At 38.1% G+C, this 17,527-nt stretch overlaps 1 protein-coding gene across 4 annotated transcripts in view; it reads left to right on the forward strand.

Moving 5' to 3' along the window:
• The first annotated feature begins 287 nt into the window (after window positions 1–287).
• Window positions 288–17,527, forward strand: part of GRIA1 (glutamate ionotropic receptor AMPA type subunit 1) — a 207,246-nt gene continuing 190,006 nt past the window's right edge. For all 4 annotated transcript variants that reach the window (XM_015818147.1, XM_015818146.1, XM_029284528.1 and 1 more), the window contains exons 1-2: window positions 288–426; window positions 2,274–2,411. In XM_015818147.1, the coding sequence (XP_015673633.1) occupies window positions 345–426; window positions 2,274–2,411 (220 nt within the window). In that variant the 5' untranslated portion in view covers window positions 288–344. The remainder of the gene's footprint in view (window positions 427–2,273; window positions 2,412–17,527) is intronic.

Here is a 17,527-nt window from a genome sequence, read left to right on the forward strand (position 1 = left end):
TGTGTATGAGAGAGTGTAGCTGTGTGTGCATGCCTCTGCGGGAGGGAGGGAGGGAGGGAGGGGGGGAAGGGGACTGTGGATGAAGAAAGGATTTCTCTCTCTCAGAGCTCAGTTAAACCTGCTGTCAGTTGGTGTTAAGGGAGCAACCGAAGCATTCGATTCCCAGAGAAAGAGTGGCACAGCAATATAGGAGGGAAAAGAGGGAACCAAAGACAGGAAAAAAAGAGAGAGAAGAAAAAGAAGGAAGCAAGGAAGGAAGGAAGCAAGGAAGAAACCAGAAGGGGGGGAAATACCAAAATCTATGCTTGGACCTGGGCTTCTCTCTCGCCAATGCAAAAGGGAATATGCAGCACATTTTTGCCTTCTTCTGCACCAGTTTCCTAGGGGCAGCGTTGGGGGTCAATTTCCCCAGCAACATCCAGATCGGTGAGTCTGAAAAACGATGGCATCTTGGTGGCATCTTCCCGCGGGGAATCGATGTTGCTGCGTGTACGAGAATGGGAGAGAGCGAGATATAACCCACCCCTCGACTTGGCTCGCGAAGGGGCCTCTGCGTGGATTATAACCGCGTTCACAAGGATGAGTGGGAGACCCCCCCCCATACTGGACTTTGGGGGGGAGAGGGTACCTCCTTCTAAGTGCTTCAAAAAGCACCCCCTCTTTTTATTCTCTCTCTCTCACTCATTCTCTCCTGCATGTGGGACCACTTTGCAATCTCTTCCCCCGCTCCGGGGGAGGCGGAGGGTTTTCGGGGTCCGTAGAGGGGGGCGACCGCCGACGGACGTCGAGTTTGGCGTTGCTCTTTGTTGCTGTTGCTAAACAAAAGCGGGGCAACGTCGCCAGGAAGCTGTTGCGGCGACCTGCAGTCGCTTTCCCTTGCCTGCCCACTCGGGATCTCGCCCCTCCGTCCCCTCCCTCGGACAAAATCCGGCGCCGGGGCTGGTTTCTCTGCCTCGCACCTGCCCCGGCGCTTTTATTGCAGTTTTTCCCTCCATTCCCCCAGGCTGGGGGCATCGCGCCTCCCACGTTGCTTCCACGTCTGGCTAGGAAACAAAAGGGTGAAGCTAAAAAATGAGCAGGCTTCCTTGGCAACCACGCCGAAGTGGGCTTCTGATTGATCTATTTATTTATTGTGCGGGCGCACAATCCGGTTTTTTTGTTGTTTTTGTTTTCCTTGCACGCTGCTGAACCTGCCCAAGCAGCCTCTCTGGTATCCCCCTCTCTGCCTCCCTCCTCCCCGCCCCCGGTGGACTTGGTACACTTGATGCTTCGGACTTCAATTTCACTGCAGTTCCCGCTACCGGTCGCCGTTTTTCGGCCGTTTGGTTTTATTCGAGCCAGCCATTCCTGCTGGGCCATCTAACGGACTCGAGTCCAACAGATTACGCATTCCCGAAGCCAATTGCCCGAACGGAAACGTTTGTGCTAATGGAGTAATGGCTTGGACCCATTGGGACATTTAATAATTGCTTGCAGCTCGAATCTCTTGTCCCTATGAGCAGGGATTCAATGAACAGCAGGCCTCGGGAGACCAAGGGCTTGGGTGGTCCTTCTGGTTACTTCCTTAGGACAAGTAACATCCCTTATATAGGGCATCTCTTGGGAGAACGTGGCTTAATGGTGGGCCCATCTATTCTCCCTCGCTGACCAAAAACAGGAGTTGCTCGAATGATGGCAAGATTTGTCCTTTGTTTATTCTTTTAGTTCAGCAACAACCTGTTGAAGAAACATCTGCTCAGCATGGTTGGTTGAGGGGGAGGGAGTTGGCCATTCCTTGCTGCAAAAAGCCTCAGTTTCAGCGTTTAGGGTATTGTTAACTCCCGGTTTTCTGCAGCTTCGATCTTCATTTATAAACCTAATTGGGGATCTCATATCTTTGGGTTTATGTAATAATCTGGATAAAATGGAATATTGTACCAAAAGCTCCTACCAAAATTCTACCGTTCATCTTTAAGACTCCCTGAGGCTGGATCTGGACTTAATAATATTTAATAACATTGATGAGAAGTAGATTGGTTATGCCTAATTAAAACTCTTCCTCCCAATGGTTTCGGGAACTGCATTCTATGATTTTTATTTATTGTTTGTTTTTTAGCTGCAAGAAACGAATATGGCTTCCTTTTTGTCAAAGTGTTTGGAGAAATTTTGGGCACTGTCTTTTGATAACCATTAAGTGTAATCACTGCAATTGTAGAATACCTTTGTCACTTAAAGTTCGATTTCTGACTTAATGTCCTTTTTTATTATTATTTTTCCCCTTCTTTTTGCCTTAGGGGGATTATTTCCTACTCAACAATCCCAGGAACATGCAGCATTTATGTTTGCATTATCTCAGTTCACAGAGCCCCCCAAGCTGGCTCCACAGATTGATATTGTGAATATTAGTGACAGTTTTGAAATGACCTACACCTGTAAGTAAAGGCTAGCTATTGGCCAACCTTTTGCTCTTGCTTGACTGCTTTCTTAACCTGTCTGCTTATCTTTAAATTAAAACCTCCCAGCAAGGATTTTTTTTTAATGATAGGTGCTTTTTCCCTTCCCTTTTTAAAAATAATTTCAAAAATTATGCTATTTCATTGTTGCAACCGATTTTCATCAGTTCTCCCTTACAATGTGACTTATGTCTATTAACTTGTAATTTTCTAAATGTGTGAAAATGACAAAAAGTGGAATTATATAAATATTATTCATAGGTATACAGCATTTTAAAAATATCCAACAGTCGCCTAAGAACATAAAAGCACTCTTCCACCAATGAAAGTTTGATGATAGGTCTGAACTGAAGCAGACATTCTTTGATCTTGAGCAGTTTAAATATTTCTGAGACTAAAAGTGGAATATTAAAGCTTTTTTTTTAGCAGAGATTTTTACGGTATCAGTAAAATGGAAACCAGTGTATTTAGATTTTATTTATTTATTAGATTTTTTTTTATCCCGCCTTTATTACTTTACTCAAGGTGGTGAACATATATAATACTACTGCCTCCTCCTTTTTTCCCCACAACAAGAGGGACTGGCCCAAAGTCATCCATTTGCCTAAGACTGGACTAGAACTCACGGTCTCCTGATTTCTAGGCCAGCACTTTAACCACTACACTATACTGGCTTTCCTGTATTTTGCAAAGGTGACTATCAGTCAGGACAATCTAAAATCTAAAATCTTTGCTACTTGGGTTTAAAGGTTGTTAGATTGTGGTATGTTCACCACCTTGAATTGCTTATAAAGTAATAAAAGTTGGATAAAAAAATTAATTTATTAAATAATGTAATAATATTTTTCTGCTCAGAAAAAAAGATTTGATATGATAGTATAAGGATTCTTTGAATTATTTCTCTGTTCTATGTTGCATGAAGAATCAGAGACTCAAATTTTAATTTAAGGGGTCATTTTCATCTTTTGGAGCTTACCTGTTGATCCTTTCAATGGTCTAGAAATCAAATGTCCTCGGTCTTTTTTCTATGATGCTTAGACTGCTGAATTAATAATCCCCAGCCTCCCATCTTTCAGTGGTTATAGTTTTCTTTGTATGAGTCTTTTGTTAATATGGGACAATGTTTGCTTATGTGGATGAAAGAAATTTATTTGCAACTTCTTGTGTGTTGGTGCTACATTTCCAAGTGGTGGATTTAGATCATATTTAAAATAGAGAATAAAATAGAAAAACGACTGTGGCATGAAGGTGAGAAATGAACCAGAACTGTTGACCTTGGCTAGACCCTGTTCTAACACATTATTTTAATGGATAAAGAAAATTGAGGAAATGATTTATCATATCAAGGAAGTCAAATGAATGCCATGAAAACTAGATGTATTTTAATGGGACAATGTTGATGGAATAGCTGGTAAAAGATTGAAGAAGTTAAATACCAATATATTTTTATATGTATTATTAAACAAGGGTCTCAGAGTTAAATGAGACAACTGTTATTCGGTTGTTTAATTTCTGGATTTAATTAATATTGTTGTGTTTGAGTTCACATGCGCTATCAGTTGTAGGGGTTGGAATTAATAAATAATCAGTTGTAGGGATTGGGGTTAATATATAATAGTAAATTCAGCTTAATGTTTCAGGTCTCTAATTGTGGCTAGGTTATCAATAGAGAACCGAGATTGTATCTCAGTGGTAAACAGTAAGCAAACAATTTTCTTCTCTCTCAATCTTAAGGGAACAATAACTCCGAGTAGCTTTATATTAGAGCTCAGTTTTATGTAGAACACTTTGTCCTAGATGGCCCATGAAAGTTAATCCACACCAACCTGTTGCACTGAATCTCATTTTTCCCTCTTAAATTAAAAGCTTCCATCATTTTGCTCTCTGTGGGTTGTAGGCAATTGTTGCTTTTCACAAACATGAAGACTACATTTGGGCTTTACCATTTCAGCTTTAAAGCTGTATCAGACAAGGTCTTCATCGGCATGATACTCATATAGATTCATTCCCTATAAGTGTTGACAACAATAGGGAATCTCGTAATTCCTTTTAGGCAATGTTTATACAAACTCTAGTTTCTTTGGACAAATGTTTCATTTCAGAATGTGACTGTGGCAGGTGAAAGCAAGCATTGTCGTCATGGAAATGTTTCGCATGTCTTGATTCAAGAGTTGTTGGTATTTCTGTCGCTGTTATTTTTTGGTTGTTGCTCTTGTGGACATTATTTATCTCCAGATGTTTTTATAATGCTGGTTTTGGCTATTCATAATGTGTTTGATTGTTCTATCAAAAATTGGAATGGAATTGAGTTTAAGGGCGAATATGAGACTGGCATTCTATATTTGTGGATTATTAAGATTGCTTATGGGGCTGGCCTACCAGCATTTGGAAACGGCACTCAGAATAGTGGTGTGGGAAGAGAAGTATTAACCTTTTATCCATTTGTCTTTTCTCTTGCAATCCAAACTATATTATTTCCCAAGCTCACAAGTCTAGGAGAATGGTTGTGGAGGACTTGAGCATTTGCAGAAGAGATTCAGCTGGAATAAGAGGAACATGCATCTGTCTATTCAATTCTGGCTTCCAAAAAGTCCTTCCTGGATCTGCGGTTGTGGGCTTAAGATCACCCATTTTGGAGGATAACCTTTGAAAGGAAATAGCCTACAATCTTACGCAAAGATTTGTTCTTGCACGAATCGTGAATCCTTTCAGGATGTTAGCTGCTAAAGCACATAAAATTGTAAATAAGGACTGGAGAATTTAAAGTTGTCACGATAGCCTACAATCTAAAATAAAAATAATTTTCTAGTGTTTTCAAATGCAATGGAGCTAAATTATAGTTTGCCAAATGAAAGGATTTGAATATGTGAGCTTTATGCCTAAATGTAGTCATTTTTCATGGAATATTACAGTAAAAATAGAGAAAACCCTGTAGAACTATAGCGGTGGGTTAATTTGCTTAATTTCTCGGTGATCTCTACCACCTAACACAATAAACACAACTAATTCCAAACTGGAGAGGACCATGTTAGGTATTTCTTATCAGGTAGTGATAAATGATTAGGACTTTGTCAAGGGAAAAACATGTCAGCATCACAAACACACTAATTGAGGTTCCTATCATCTTAGCACTGAATACTTTTTGCTAGATGGAAGAATCTTTCAATCATATTTCCCTCTATATTTAGAATGTAAAGAAGTGAATAGATTTTGGTATATTCCAATCAAATTCAGCAAAATTTTCACCATTGCTGGTAAACTGGCAGCTCGCTCTCTCTCTCTCTCTCTCTCTCTCTCTCTCTCTCTCTCTCTCTCTCTCTCTCTCTCTCTCTCTCTCTCTCTCTCTCTCTCTCTCTCTCCGTCCCTCCCTCCCTCCCCCTCTCCCTCTCCCTCTCCCTCTCTTTTTCCCTGCCTCCCTCCCTCTCTCCCTCCCTCCCTCTCCCCTCTCTCTCCCTACCTCCTCTCTCTCCCTCCCTCTCTCTCTCTCCCTCTCTCCCTCCCTCCCTTCCTCTCTCTCTCCCTCCCTCCCTCTCTCTCTCCCTCTCTCTCTGTATAAACAAACAAACATGGATTACTCAGTAATAACAAACAGAATTGGAAACGACATACAGCAGAACAATTGTGTGTAGGCAGAACCAGAAATAGTGATAGATTATTGCACAGTTGCCATGCCACCATTGTTAGTGAAATAAAGCAATAACAGTAAGTGCGTATAAATTGTAGCTATTTATGCAATAACACTGACTACTGCTTCATAGTAAATGAGCCTGGCATCAATTATAATTGATTGCAAACATTTATCTCTCTTTTATATTGAAAAAAGACGATTACAAGTCATATGTTATTCTGTGGTTGAAATAGCTACTGTTTTCAGATATTACATATTTATCCCACAAAAGTATAACTTCCAGCAGTATAATAGGAACAGAAAGAAAGACAACCAAGTTACAGTAAGATTTATTTGACAGGAAAATAGATGAGAGAGAGAGAGAGAGTACCATTTTTTTAAAGTATAGAAATATTAGGAACTCGGCATGGGAAATTACATTGCACAGTTTGCCAGTCTTTACATAGAAGATGCCTAAGCAAACAAGATATGGCAGTCATAACAGAAGGCCACTGTGCCAAATGATAAATGAAATGGACCACGGGAAAAGCATCTTATATGAAAAATGGGACTGAGCAAAAATGTAGAAACAAAATCAGTTAGGATTAGCTTGCAAGTTGCATGAGTATCAAACATTAATTTTGTCTATAAGCTACACATGAGGTATGAAATCTAGCCATTCACTCTGCTAATGCTGTCCCGTTGATTATCAAACTTAACCAGCTGGATCTGTGCATAAGAGCTATCAGTGGCCTTGTTAGAACGAGCCTTTAGGGGGGGAAAGACTCAACTGAGTATTTTCTCCAAGCAGTCCAAGAAGGCCTGATAGTGACCACAGGTTCTTGGCTGACTTTGCTGGTTCTTAATGAACAATGAGGAAGAAGAGAAATGCTAAAGTATAATTGGGATTCAAAATGGCATTGCTCCACAGTGCAGCATCTTGTTAGAATTTCCTTTGGGAAGCGTGAGTTTGCTAGCAACATTGGTGCAATTTTTTGCATTGGGCAGGATGTTGCATTGTAAGTATGGATGCCGTCCTGCTCGTGAACTTGTTCTGTAAATGTTATACAGGAAGTAGGATTCATTCACAGTAATATGTAACAATGTTTAATATCTTTGTGCATTCATTACATAGGGTGAAGGTTCTCCGAGCTTGAGGGTTGGTTTCCGAACGTTTCATTACCAGGCTAGGTAACATTTATTACATAGCATTTTCCTGCTTTTTAATACTTTAGGACCTCTGTAGTCTGTAATAGTAATAGCACGATTAATTAAACATTAATTAATTAAACATAAGCTTTATGGAACAATTTCACTGATAGTAGAGAGTATCAAACATACATTTGTGAGTTTAGATCTTCTCACAAAATATGAAGTTCTACGTCATTACTGTAGATATAACTGTAGCAATGAATGAAAAGTTCTCCCAAATTCTTTGGGTGCAAATTAGAGTTCAATACGCTTTGTATGTATATACTGAATTCTTCAGAGCAGCTGCAATCGTTTCTCAGAAATACGCTTATAAAATTCTGACCATTTGTGATGTCCTATAGCTGCAGGTGTTCTAGGAGATATAAAAGGATGTGAAAAAAAAATTCTGTTATTGTTCCCTGAACAGTTTCTTTTATTCAGTTAGTTAATTATTTATTCAGTATTACACTGCAGTTTGCCAATGTTTCTTTGGAAGTAAAGGGAAAAAATAAGATATAACTACTTGGAGAAAGTTTTGTAGAGACTCTAAAACCAAGAAGTTAATATTGTAACTTTTTGTATGTTAGTTTTCAGAACATGATAGACCATTGATTTGAACCATCACTTTTTGAGGAAATGAAAACTAAAGAAATAGATTAAAACAATAGTCTGTTGTTTTAAAGCAAATGGCAAGTAGCAGGTTCGGCAGGAGCGTGTTCATTATAGACTTATTCATGAAGCTCCTCTTCGTATCACGTGCCCTGAATGACCTAATATCTAGTGATTTCACCTATTAGCTGAGTTTGATTGTCATCATAATAATATTGTTGTTGCGAGGAATAATTAGCTCAGTTTTATGACCAAGCAATCATGCCGAAGCAGTGTTTGATGGGCCCTGTAATTGGAGCACTATAAGACACATAACAGGGTAATATTTTGGACTCTTTAGTTGCTTCCTTTTATCACTGAAAATGTTTGCTGGATTGCTTGCCTGAAATGCAAGAAATAGTAAATCAGATTTGGGTTAGATCTTAAACAATAATCAATTCTGTAGTTCAGTTGCATACTTTAGGGGTGCAGAAAGAGGTCTCTCTTCCTTTATTACAACTGGCAGATATTTCCTTTCTTTCACAGGCAAAGATGGACCGATTTCAATCTTTTAGTATCTACTTAAAAATAGCATATAGCAATCTGTGAACCAGATGGGTTTAGGTAAATGGATATACATTGAGAATTAAGGTACAAGCTATTTCTAAATACATGCTTAACCCAGGAATTTGTAATGAGTATCAGAACCAAGAATGCAACTAATTCCTCACATAATAATCCTGTCTCATTTTCTTTCTGTTATTTTCCCCCAGCAACCTAAGTTAGGATGTGCTAGCTTTTAAACTGTTGCCAGATTGGATCTACTGAAAACCATCTAGAAATTTACTCATAGATCCAAACTTGGTTTTTGGCCACCTATACCACTTCGCCGACATTTAGTACAACACTTGGTCTGGGGTGGAGAAGTGTTGTCTAGTTGCTGAGTGGTTGTGCTTCATTTATTTATTATGTTCTAGACTGGTTTGGTTGCTTGCTTAGTTGGCGATTGTGACTTTCAAACATGGTATTCTGTGGCATTTCACTATCAATAGTAAAAGTAGTAGTAGAAGCAGTTGGAGAAGAAGAGGAGAAGTGGTTAAGTTTGGTATTAGGCAGAGAACTTTTTCTGTAGAATACATCAGCCCCTTACTTGGGCTCCAAAGCTGTCATGTAACTGCAAGAAGTAATCGGCATGAATATTAATATTTTCAATTGCTGATCTAAATGTATTGCAATTAAATAATTATTATGTGTTGGATGAAAAAAACTCTGTTGATAAAGTGTATATTGGTCGCTATTTCTCCGAATGGCACTGTTGTCATTTATTCCACAGGTAATCAATTAAAATGCAGTTTTGTAATTAAACTTCCCTGGATTGAGTCGTACGATACTATGCAAATTTCCCGTGTTCTGTTTGTTTATCCCAGGAGTGCCATAAAAGCAACTGAGATGCATGTTCCAAATATTGGGTTGTTGCACACTGTTAGGCTGTTAAAACCCATTGGATTTGAGGTGCTCTGAGTGTGCAGGATTGAGTGTGTGGTCTGAGTGTGTGGTCTAAGCAGCATAGACACTACTGTAATCAGAACAATGGCTGTTCATCCAAAGCCAATCTTCCACAAGTGGGGAAATTCATCCGCTACTGCAACCGTATGATGTGGACCAGTTTATTTCAGTTTACAGTATTAATGTCTCAATTTAGATAATAATTTTATTACTGCAAAAGCAACAGAGTAGCAGATGGCAGCACTAACCAGAGCTTGCTAGGCTTGAATGGGACAGACTTGGGACAGGAGAGAACTTGGATAGGAAGCCAGGGCTGTGAGCTAGCCTGAGAAGTTGAAAAACCTGCTAGAAGAAAGCAATGACAAGCGTCCTGTCTTGCTGCCAAGAAAACTACATGGATGTATCGAACTTCAGTTGGAAGAGACTTCTTACTTTTTAAACTTTTGCAAAGCTGTTTTTAGACAGTGCTGTGAGCCACAGAAGGACTTTCTGTTAAGTTCTAAATCGAGTGTGTACTACAAGTGCTGCATCCTGTGTGAAAGCTCTACCATCTGTCTTGGAAGAAGGCTCTGTTCTTTCCTTCCAAACATCCAGCCAGGAGATACATTTTCTTAGGAAGAAAAGAAAAAAAAAGACACACTGCAGTTTGGGAGCTTTTGCTTTCAGATCTGGTTTTTGAACAATCAATGTTTCAATCAGAATAGACCTGGAAGGGACCTTGGATCTCTAGTCCAACCCTGCTAAGCAGGAGACCCTATACCATTTTAGACAAGCCTCCAGTGATGAAACACCCACAACTTCTGGAGGCAAGCTGTTCCACTGGTTAATTGTTCTCACTGTTAGGAAGTTTTTCCTTATTTCCAGGTTGCTTCTCTCCTTGATTAGTTTTTATCCATTGTTTCTTGCCTTCTGTGCTTTGGAAAATAAGTTGACCCCCTCTTCTTTGTGGCAGCCCCTCAAATACTGGAATTCTGCTATCATGTCACCCCTAGTCTTCCTTTTCTCTATACTGGCCATACCCAGTTCCTACAACCATTCTTCATATGTTTTAGTCTCCAGGCCTTTAATCATCTTAGTTGCTCTTCTCTGCACTTTTTCCAAAGTCTCGACATCTTTTTTGTAATGTGGTGATCAAAACTGGATGCAGTATTCCAGGTGTAGTCTTACTAAGATTTTATAACAAAGAGGTTCTGACATAGAAAAGTAGGGATTGATGCAAAAAAAAAATATCTACACATATCACTAAAATTAATATTCCCTGGCAGCTACAGTATATGTGTATCATCATCAACCAGATTTTTTTTTCTTTACAACTGGACGCATCTGCCTTAACACAGCAAATCACTTAGCAAAGTCACATTACTCTCTGAAGAACAATGGAGGCGGAACATTCAGATGTTCCACTCGGTTGACAGGGTACATGACAACAACCAAGGGCCAAGTGTGCTGCACTTTGTTGAAGAGAAGTCGGGCTCTGCTTTGCTTTGGATAGGTGCTTTGATCAAAATATTAACAAAACAAAGCACTGCTCCAAAGCTCTGCAGGGGTCCAAGGTATGTCCTGTTAAAATAGTTAAAGTGAGGCTAGAAATGCCCATCCATGAGATATGAGAGCTATAAGCCTTCCCATACTGTAAAAGAAAAGCTGGCCTCCTGCTTGAATATGACACTTCTTCCTCTACCTCCTCTATTTCTCAAAATAGTTAGATCCCAAATTATCCAATCAGCCTTTTGTTCTGACACCGGGATCTGGGTATGGCTGTGGCCATCTCATGATGCTACTGAGGATAGAAAAAGAGAACCTTGAAGGATCAGATTGCCTGAGGAGGTTAAATGAGTTGAAATAGTTTTCCATGATAGTATTCCAGCATCTTCTAAGCACCACTCAGTTAAAAGGAGAAACAAAACCTTGTGCTCCATAGCAGCCTCCCTTTGTTTGCTTAGTGCAGAAGTCATTCCTCCTCACGCTGATTCTGTTGCTTCAATTTTCTCCATCCTGCTCTTTAAAATCTTACTGACAATCATTTTTAACCGCAAGATATTTTTCCTTCCTAATTTTTCCCAGTATGCATTTTATCCTGAGTCATTGAAAACAATTCTGCTCCCCATAACCCAGATTGGTTGCAGGAGAAAAGGAACTGGGGTATAAATCCAATTAATCCAAATAAAGATTGATTTCCTGGCAGAAATGATGGTCAGGGGAAAAGTGAGGAAGCAATATACATACAGATTACCTGGACTGTATTTTTTTTGTTCCTCTTTTGGGGTGACTGAATAAATAGACATATCTCACACTGAAGACATGCTAAGATTAGTTACTAATATATGGCCAGTGGCAGAGATCCTTAAATGGGTGGTGACAGTCCAGTTAATAATTTAAGTCTTGGCATTGTAATTGAGACTGATGCAGGGAATAACAGGAAATGTTTGTCAGGATCTGAATACATTGCACAGAAATGGAGTTAAAACTGATTTTTGGCCTGCTCTGAGTCTTTTGGTATTTTGTTATCTTTTCTGGGTAAGACCTGCTAAAACAAACAAACAAAGAAAGAAACAAAAAGGATATCAAACTTTATAAAGAGGCTGGTTATTAGAGATTGGGACATTTCTGTTACACCCTTGTAGGTTTTGTGTAGCCTCAGCACTTGGCAAAACATCACTGAACTAACCTGGACCTGAAAAATTAAGCATGACTTCTCACTGGATGGGAGATGACAGGGAATCCTAGAACTCAAGTTAGACTTGAAGACATAAACACCTCTCAGAAAAAAAAGCCATGGCAATCCAGTTCTGTATTGTGGCCAAGAAAACCATATACACATGCCCAAGGAGTAATCATGAATCAAACTTAGGACAAAGAAATCAAAGAAAATTTATTTATTTATTTTAATAATCCTAGGACACCTAGAGAAGTTTCTTTGTTTTCCCCTTTTGGAGGAGAACCAGCCATCAACCAGATTTCAGAAGTTATCTGCCAACAACCATCAGTTTAGAACATGGCTGGGAAAACTGGTCCTTCAGCCACCCATCATCTTTAAAAGTTGACCATAACAGTGAGTTTGAAAGTACTGGAAGTTCAATTTAATTTGGTAAGAAACAAGAGTCCTTGCAAGATCATTTTGTCTTATGTCTTGGCAACCAGTTGTTGAGGAGGGAAGAAAGAGCAAAGGGGGTATCAGAAATAAAAAAAAATTGAATAAAAGGTCAGGAGAGGGAAGAGAGCATAGCAAGGAAAAAGCACTTTGGATGCTAATCAACCCTCAGTCCCTTCCCCCCTCCCCAAATGAAATACATGCAAAATGCATGCAAAATATAGCATAATAACTGGGGAGGAACAAGGGTTGGGAGTAATAAGGAATGCTGTCCTTTTTGTGTTAAGACCCTTTCCCATATATTGATGCAATAGTTTTGCTTAAATTTCCGCTTACAGAATTAAAATTGTTTCTCCATTTATGTGAATGCCACTGCTAAATGGGACTCGCCCTTTCACTTTCATTCTAAGTGATGCATTCTTCAACTCAATGACACAGTAGTTCAGTCAGTTCAGTCCATGCCAGTTATGAATGGGTGCTACATGGCACACTCTAGGGCTAGGCTATATAATTGGATGAATAAATTTAACCACAGCTTGAGCAGATAAAATGTCTGTAATGCAAAGAATGACTATCCAACCCATCAACTTCAAAAACAATAAACATGAAGAAAATAATGCCTTCTAAACCATGGTGGTAGTAAGAGGTTTTATTGTGTTATAAACATTATTGTCCTGAAAGGTGTGTAGTAAATGTGGATTCAAGCTTAAGATTCAGTCTTGCAAATACCAGAGCTATGGTCCAAAAGTGTTAAATTCCAACAATTCTTGAAGTAGCTGTTGTATTGCAAGACCAAACATGATCCTGTCATGTTCCTGATGATGTCATTGAGTGTTAGAGAATATTGTTTTCTGAGTCACCCAAACGGGTCTTTGAATCATCACCAATCTTCCTTCCCAGCTCCCTCCCTCTCTTCTTTTTATCTTTCTAAGTGTTGGTGATGGTTTTCACACCTTTCTTGCTACTGGGATGATGCTACAGCTGGAGGTGCAACAAAATGTGGAAAATGGAGGAAAAGCAGGGAGGAAGTGTAGGGTGGATCCTAATTCTATTGCCTTTAAACCTAAATCAGAGTTAGAATTGTATTATAACGAGCATAATAAATCCTCCATATTTCAAGGAATAGGAATTTCAGTTTACAATGTCAAACCATTTCTGCCATCCCCTTAGCTGTAACTCAGCATTGAGATGTCAGATTCATAAATTAATCATGCTCCTGTTTATTCAAAAGATAGTTCAATTGAGTTCGGTGGGTCTTACCCCCAGGACGATTCCAATTTACTCAAGCAAATTTCAATTTAAATGGTACTATATGTGTGAATATTTTATTATAAAGAAAGAAGCACTTTATAAGGACTAAACCTGAGGTTTGTGATGGTGTTGTGTGTGGAGGGGGGATATAAAATTTCAATCAACAATTGCCAACTATCATGATGAAAGAAATAATTTCATTACAAAAGTGAAAGCTATCACTTTTTGTCCAGACCCAATTGATCTGTATTAATAAAAACAACACAGGGTAAACAGTTCAGCCATGTGTAATCACAAATATCTATATGTACAAATAATGTCAGATTGGCTTGCTTATCATAAGCTCCTCAGGATGCTGCATAAATTTACAAAAAATTTCAGTCTTTCAGACAGAGGCAGCACCATTGATAGACTGCAGTAAATGCTGAACAGAGCATAATTTGCTGAAAGGCAGAATATCCATTTAAAAAAAAATCCAAGCAATTGTCACAAATGGAAATACAGAAAAAAAAATAGTTATGCTTTGTGGAAAAAAAAATAGATACCTAGCTGTTTATAAAATTTCATAAGTTATTTATGTGTATGTCCTATGAGTACATGTTATGTGTTTATATATTGATATGTCTGATATGTTTTTGTTTATGAATGTAATGTATCAGCTACTCACACTTTTCAATCTAAATATATCAGTGGGTTACGGCAAATAACAATTTGTCTATTAACATATTTACATAACACAACAGGTTATATAATATAAGCATTTAGATAAATTCTTATTGCTATAAATAAGCTTTTAAGCAAACAATCATTAATACAGTGCTATGTAGTCAAATTTTAAGATACAAGGTCTAGGATTATTCTTTCTGTGTTTTGATTTTTTTTCAGTGTTCCAGTATCCAAGGGATACAATTTATTGGTGCATAGTTTGTGCACAATTATCCACATACCAATCTCTATATAAAAATCTATTTTATAAGCTTTATTATTAAATAAAGGTTCCTTTATACCAGCACAAAGGAACAATTTTGCAAAAATGAGTTGTGTGGTATACATGTTAGAAATTCCTACATAAAATAATAAAGACAATAATAAATTAATAAACATTATTTTGCATATTTTAAAACACTGCTATCATAGGGGAGGACAGCATCCTTAGCCTTCCTCAGGGTAGAGTATTTCACTCAGCACAGGAAAGCTTTCAGTGTCATTTGAGCGCTGTTTGATCATAGAATCATAAGGCTAGAAGGGATTTGGAGGTCTTCTAGTCCAGGGGTAGGCAACCTTGGCTCTTTTATGACTCATGGACTTCAATTCCCAGAATTCCTGAGTCACCATAGCTGGAATTGAAGTCCATGAGTCATAAAAGAGCCGAGGTTCCAACCCCCTGTCTGAGGCAGGAGTCCTTATACTATCCCGGACAAATGGTTGTCCAATCTTTTCTTGAAAACTTCCACCAATGGAGCACTCATACCTCCGGGAGGCAAGCAGGATATAGCTGTGCAGCTTTCAGTTTTAATTTTGAGCTTTTCTTCTAGCTTTTTCTTTAGCTTTGGTCCTATGCTTATCTTTTGTCTGGTCTTGAGTATTTCTCAGTCTCAAAGTTTCAATTCCTGATTCACATTAATCCTGGCATGTATATAGATACTCTACATACCCTGCTCCTCCTTGAAAAGGAGGACACTGTTAAGAGGATAAAAGTGTCTAGAGGTCTGGACCATTAATGTCTTCGTGGATGTTGGTGAAATCTTCCAATATAAGATGAGTTTGTAGGGTGTAACAGTCAAATCTTCCAAATAAATGACAGTAAGTTTGTGAATGATTTTTTACCAGAAAAAACAGAGCTATTGCCTTCAACCTTTGCTTGTAAAAAGCCTTGAGTCATCAGCCTCACTATTGATGGAAGTCAAATTTTTGACCTCATGATTATTTTTATTTTTTTGCTACACTAGCAAAGGTTTCCATATCTGTAAGGCTGTAGTTTGGGGTAATACAGTATTATCTTACCGGTTACACTTGATTAGCCATTCATTAATTCTATAGCTGAGATGAAGATAAGTAAATTCACAGCTTGAACATGACATAATAAATCCCAGGGAAAATCCATTATCCTGAGCATTTATGTAATGTGACTTCTGACTTTGGCAAAAGGACAAATACTGGATTTTTTTATTTTTATTTTTGCAAGATGCCTGGGAAGCTAAATTCTAGGTGACTGGATATATCATTGTATCTATTCAGATGTAGGTCAATTCTCTGTAGATGTAAAGCAGTGTTCTACATTGTGGTTAAGAGAGAGAGAGAGAGAGAGTAGAAGTCCTTTTGAAATGTATATTACAACAAATTGTGCAAGGTCTGTAATATACATGGCATAAATGTAGAATACTTGGCATAAAGAAAACATAGATAAAAATACCAATGTTTTGAATAAATTAATCCAGTCTGGGTCATCCCTTATTTTCTCAATGATTCTTTAGAAATATTGGCAAAATGAGTTTGCTAGTAATCTTACACCAAAACAATAGCAGATTATTCAAATGAGGGTTTAGTGAGTCTGAAAGATAATGGTTATTTTTCCTCAAAGTGTTCTGAATAAGCCAAAATAAGGATATCTGAAAGAGAGGTATGCAGAGCTCTATCTCCTCTATGCAGAAAAACCACACAACTACAGCATAACTGAAATACAGCATTTCAGCCTCTTTTTAAAGATTCCCAATAATCTAACCTAGTGTTTCTCAACGTTGGCAACTTTTACAATGTGTGGATTTCAACTCCCAGAATTCGCAGGCAGTAAGGGGAAATAAGGCTGGGTGTGGAATTCTGGGAGTTGAAAATGATGCATCTTAAAGTTGCCAGTTTGAGAAAAATTGATTTAACATCTGTTGCCCCTGTAGAGAGTAGATTTAACAAATAGAACACTCCACTGATTCTTTAGTCTATATTGTACTAGTATAGATTTATTTGGTACTGAAGCAAACACTCTCCCAAGATAGTTCAAAGAGAAAACTAAATTATCATTTGTTATTATCCATTTACAAACTGAATCTGTCTAACAATTGAAGCTCACTGGGCAGATACAGAATGATAAAAAAGTCTATGTAATCATTTGTCCTAGTATTAGACTGTGGGTATAATATTAATTATTACAGGCATTTCAAACTGATTATATGCACTATAGAAAGTAAACAATATACAGAACAGTGTGAAGAGAACAAACTAAAGGTCCAATTTTGCTGGGATAAGCTGAAAATAAGAAACAGGTTTTGCCTACTGGGAATTCAGGAAAAAAAACCTGTTGTATAGAAAGTGATTAATGTTAATGAACCTCTTAAAAGAAGCAATATATGTGCAACTGCAATCAGGATCTTGAAAGAATGAGAAAAAAATTACTCCAGGCTGTTAATCCCATGATTGCTCCATGATTGAATTTAGCACTACAGATAGTCCTCATTTAGCAACTAAAATGGCTAAAGTCTGGCAACTCAGCCATTAAGCAAAGCAATTGCTAAGTAAAACTGCAACTGTGCTTATGATCTTATTATGATCTTACTTCAGCTTCCTTTTGCTTTGCAGACTTGCAAAGGTCATAAATGTGAGGATTGGGCATAAAATTACATTTTCATCACCATCTTAACTGCAAACAGCCACTGAACAAGGCATTTGCTAAAAAAAAACACTATCTATAAATGGTTGATCCGTGGTTGAATTTAGCCCAAAAGTAAATTGTTGAAGATCTAGCGGATATATATGCCTAATATAAATATATCAGTATAAATAATTTCAGGGACATGCATGTTTAATATATAAAGATATAAATGCTTGCCTTATTTCTAGTATAGAGTGTGTGTGTTTGTGTGTGTGTGT

Source organism: Protobothrops mucrosquamatus, unplaced genomic scaffold (genome assembly GCF_001527695.2).
Source record: "Protobothrops mucrosquamatus isolate PMUCROS unplaced genomic scaffold, P.Mucros_1.0 scaffold686, whole genome shotgun sequence".
Taxonomy (NCBI): domain Eukaryota; kingdom Metazoa; phylum Chordata; class Lepidosauria; order Squamata; family Viperidae; genus Protobothrops; species Protobothrops mucrosquamatus.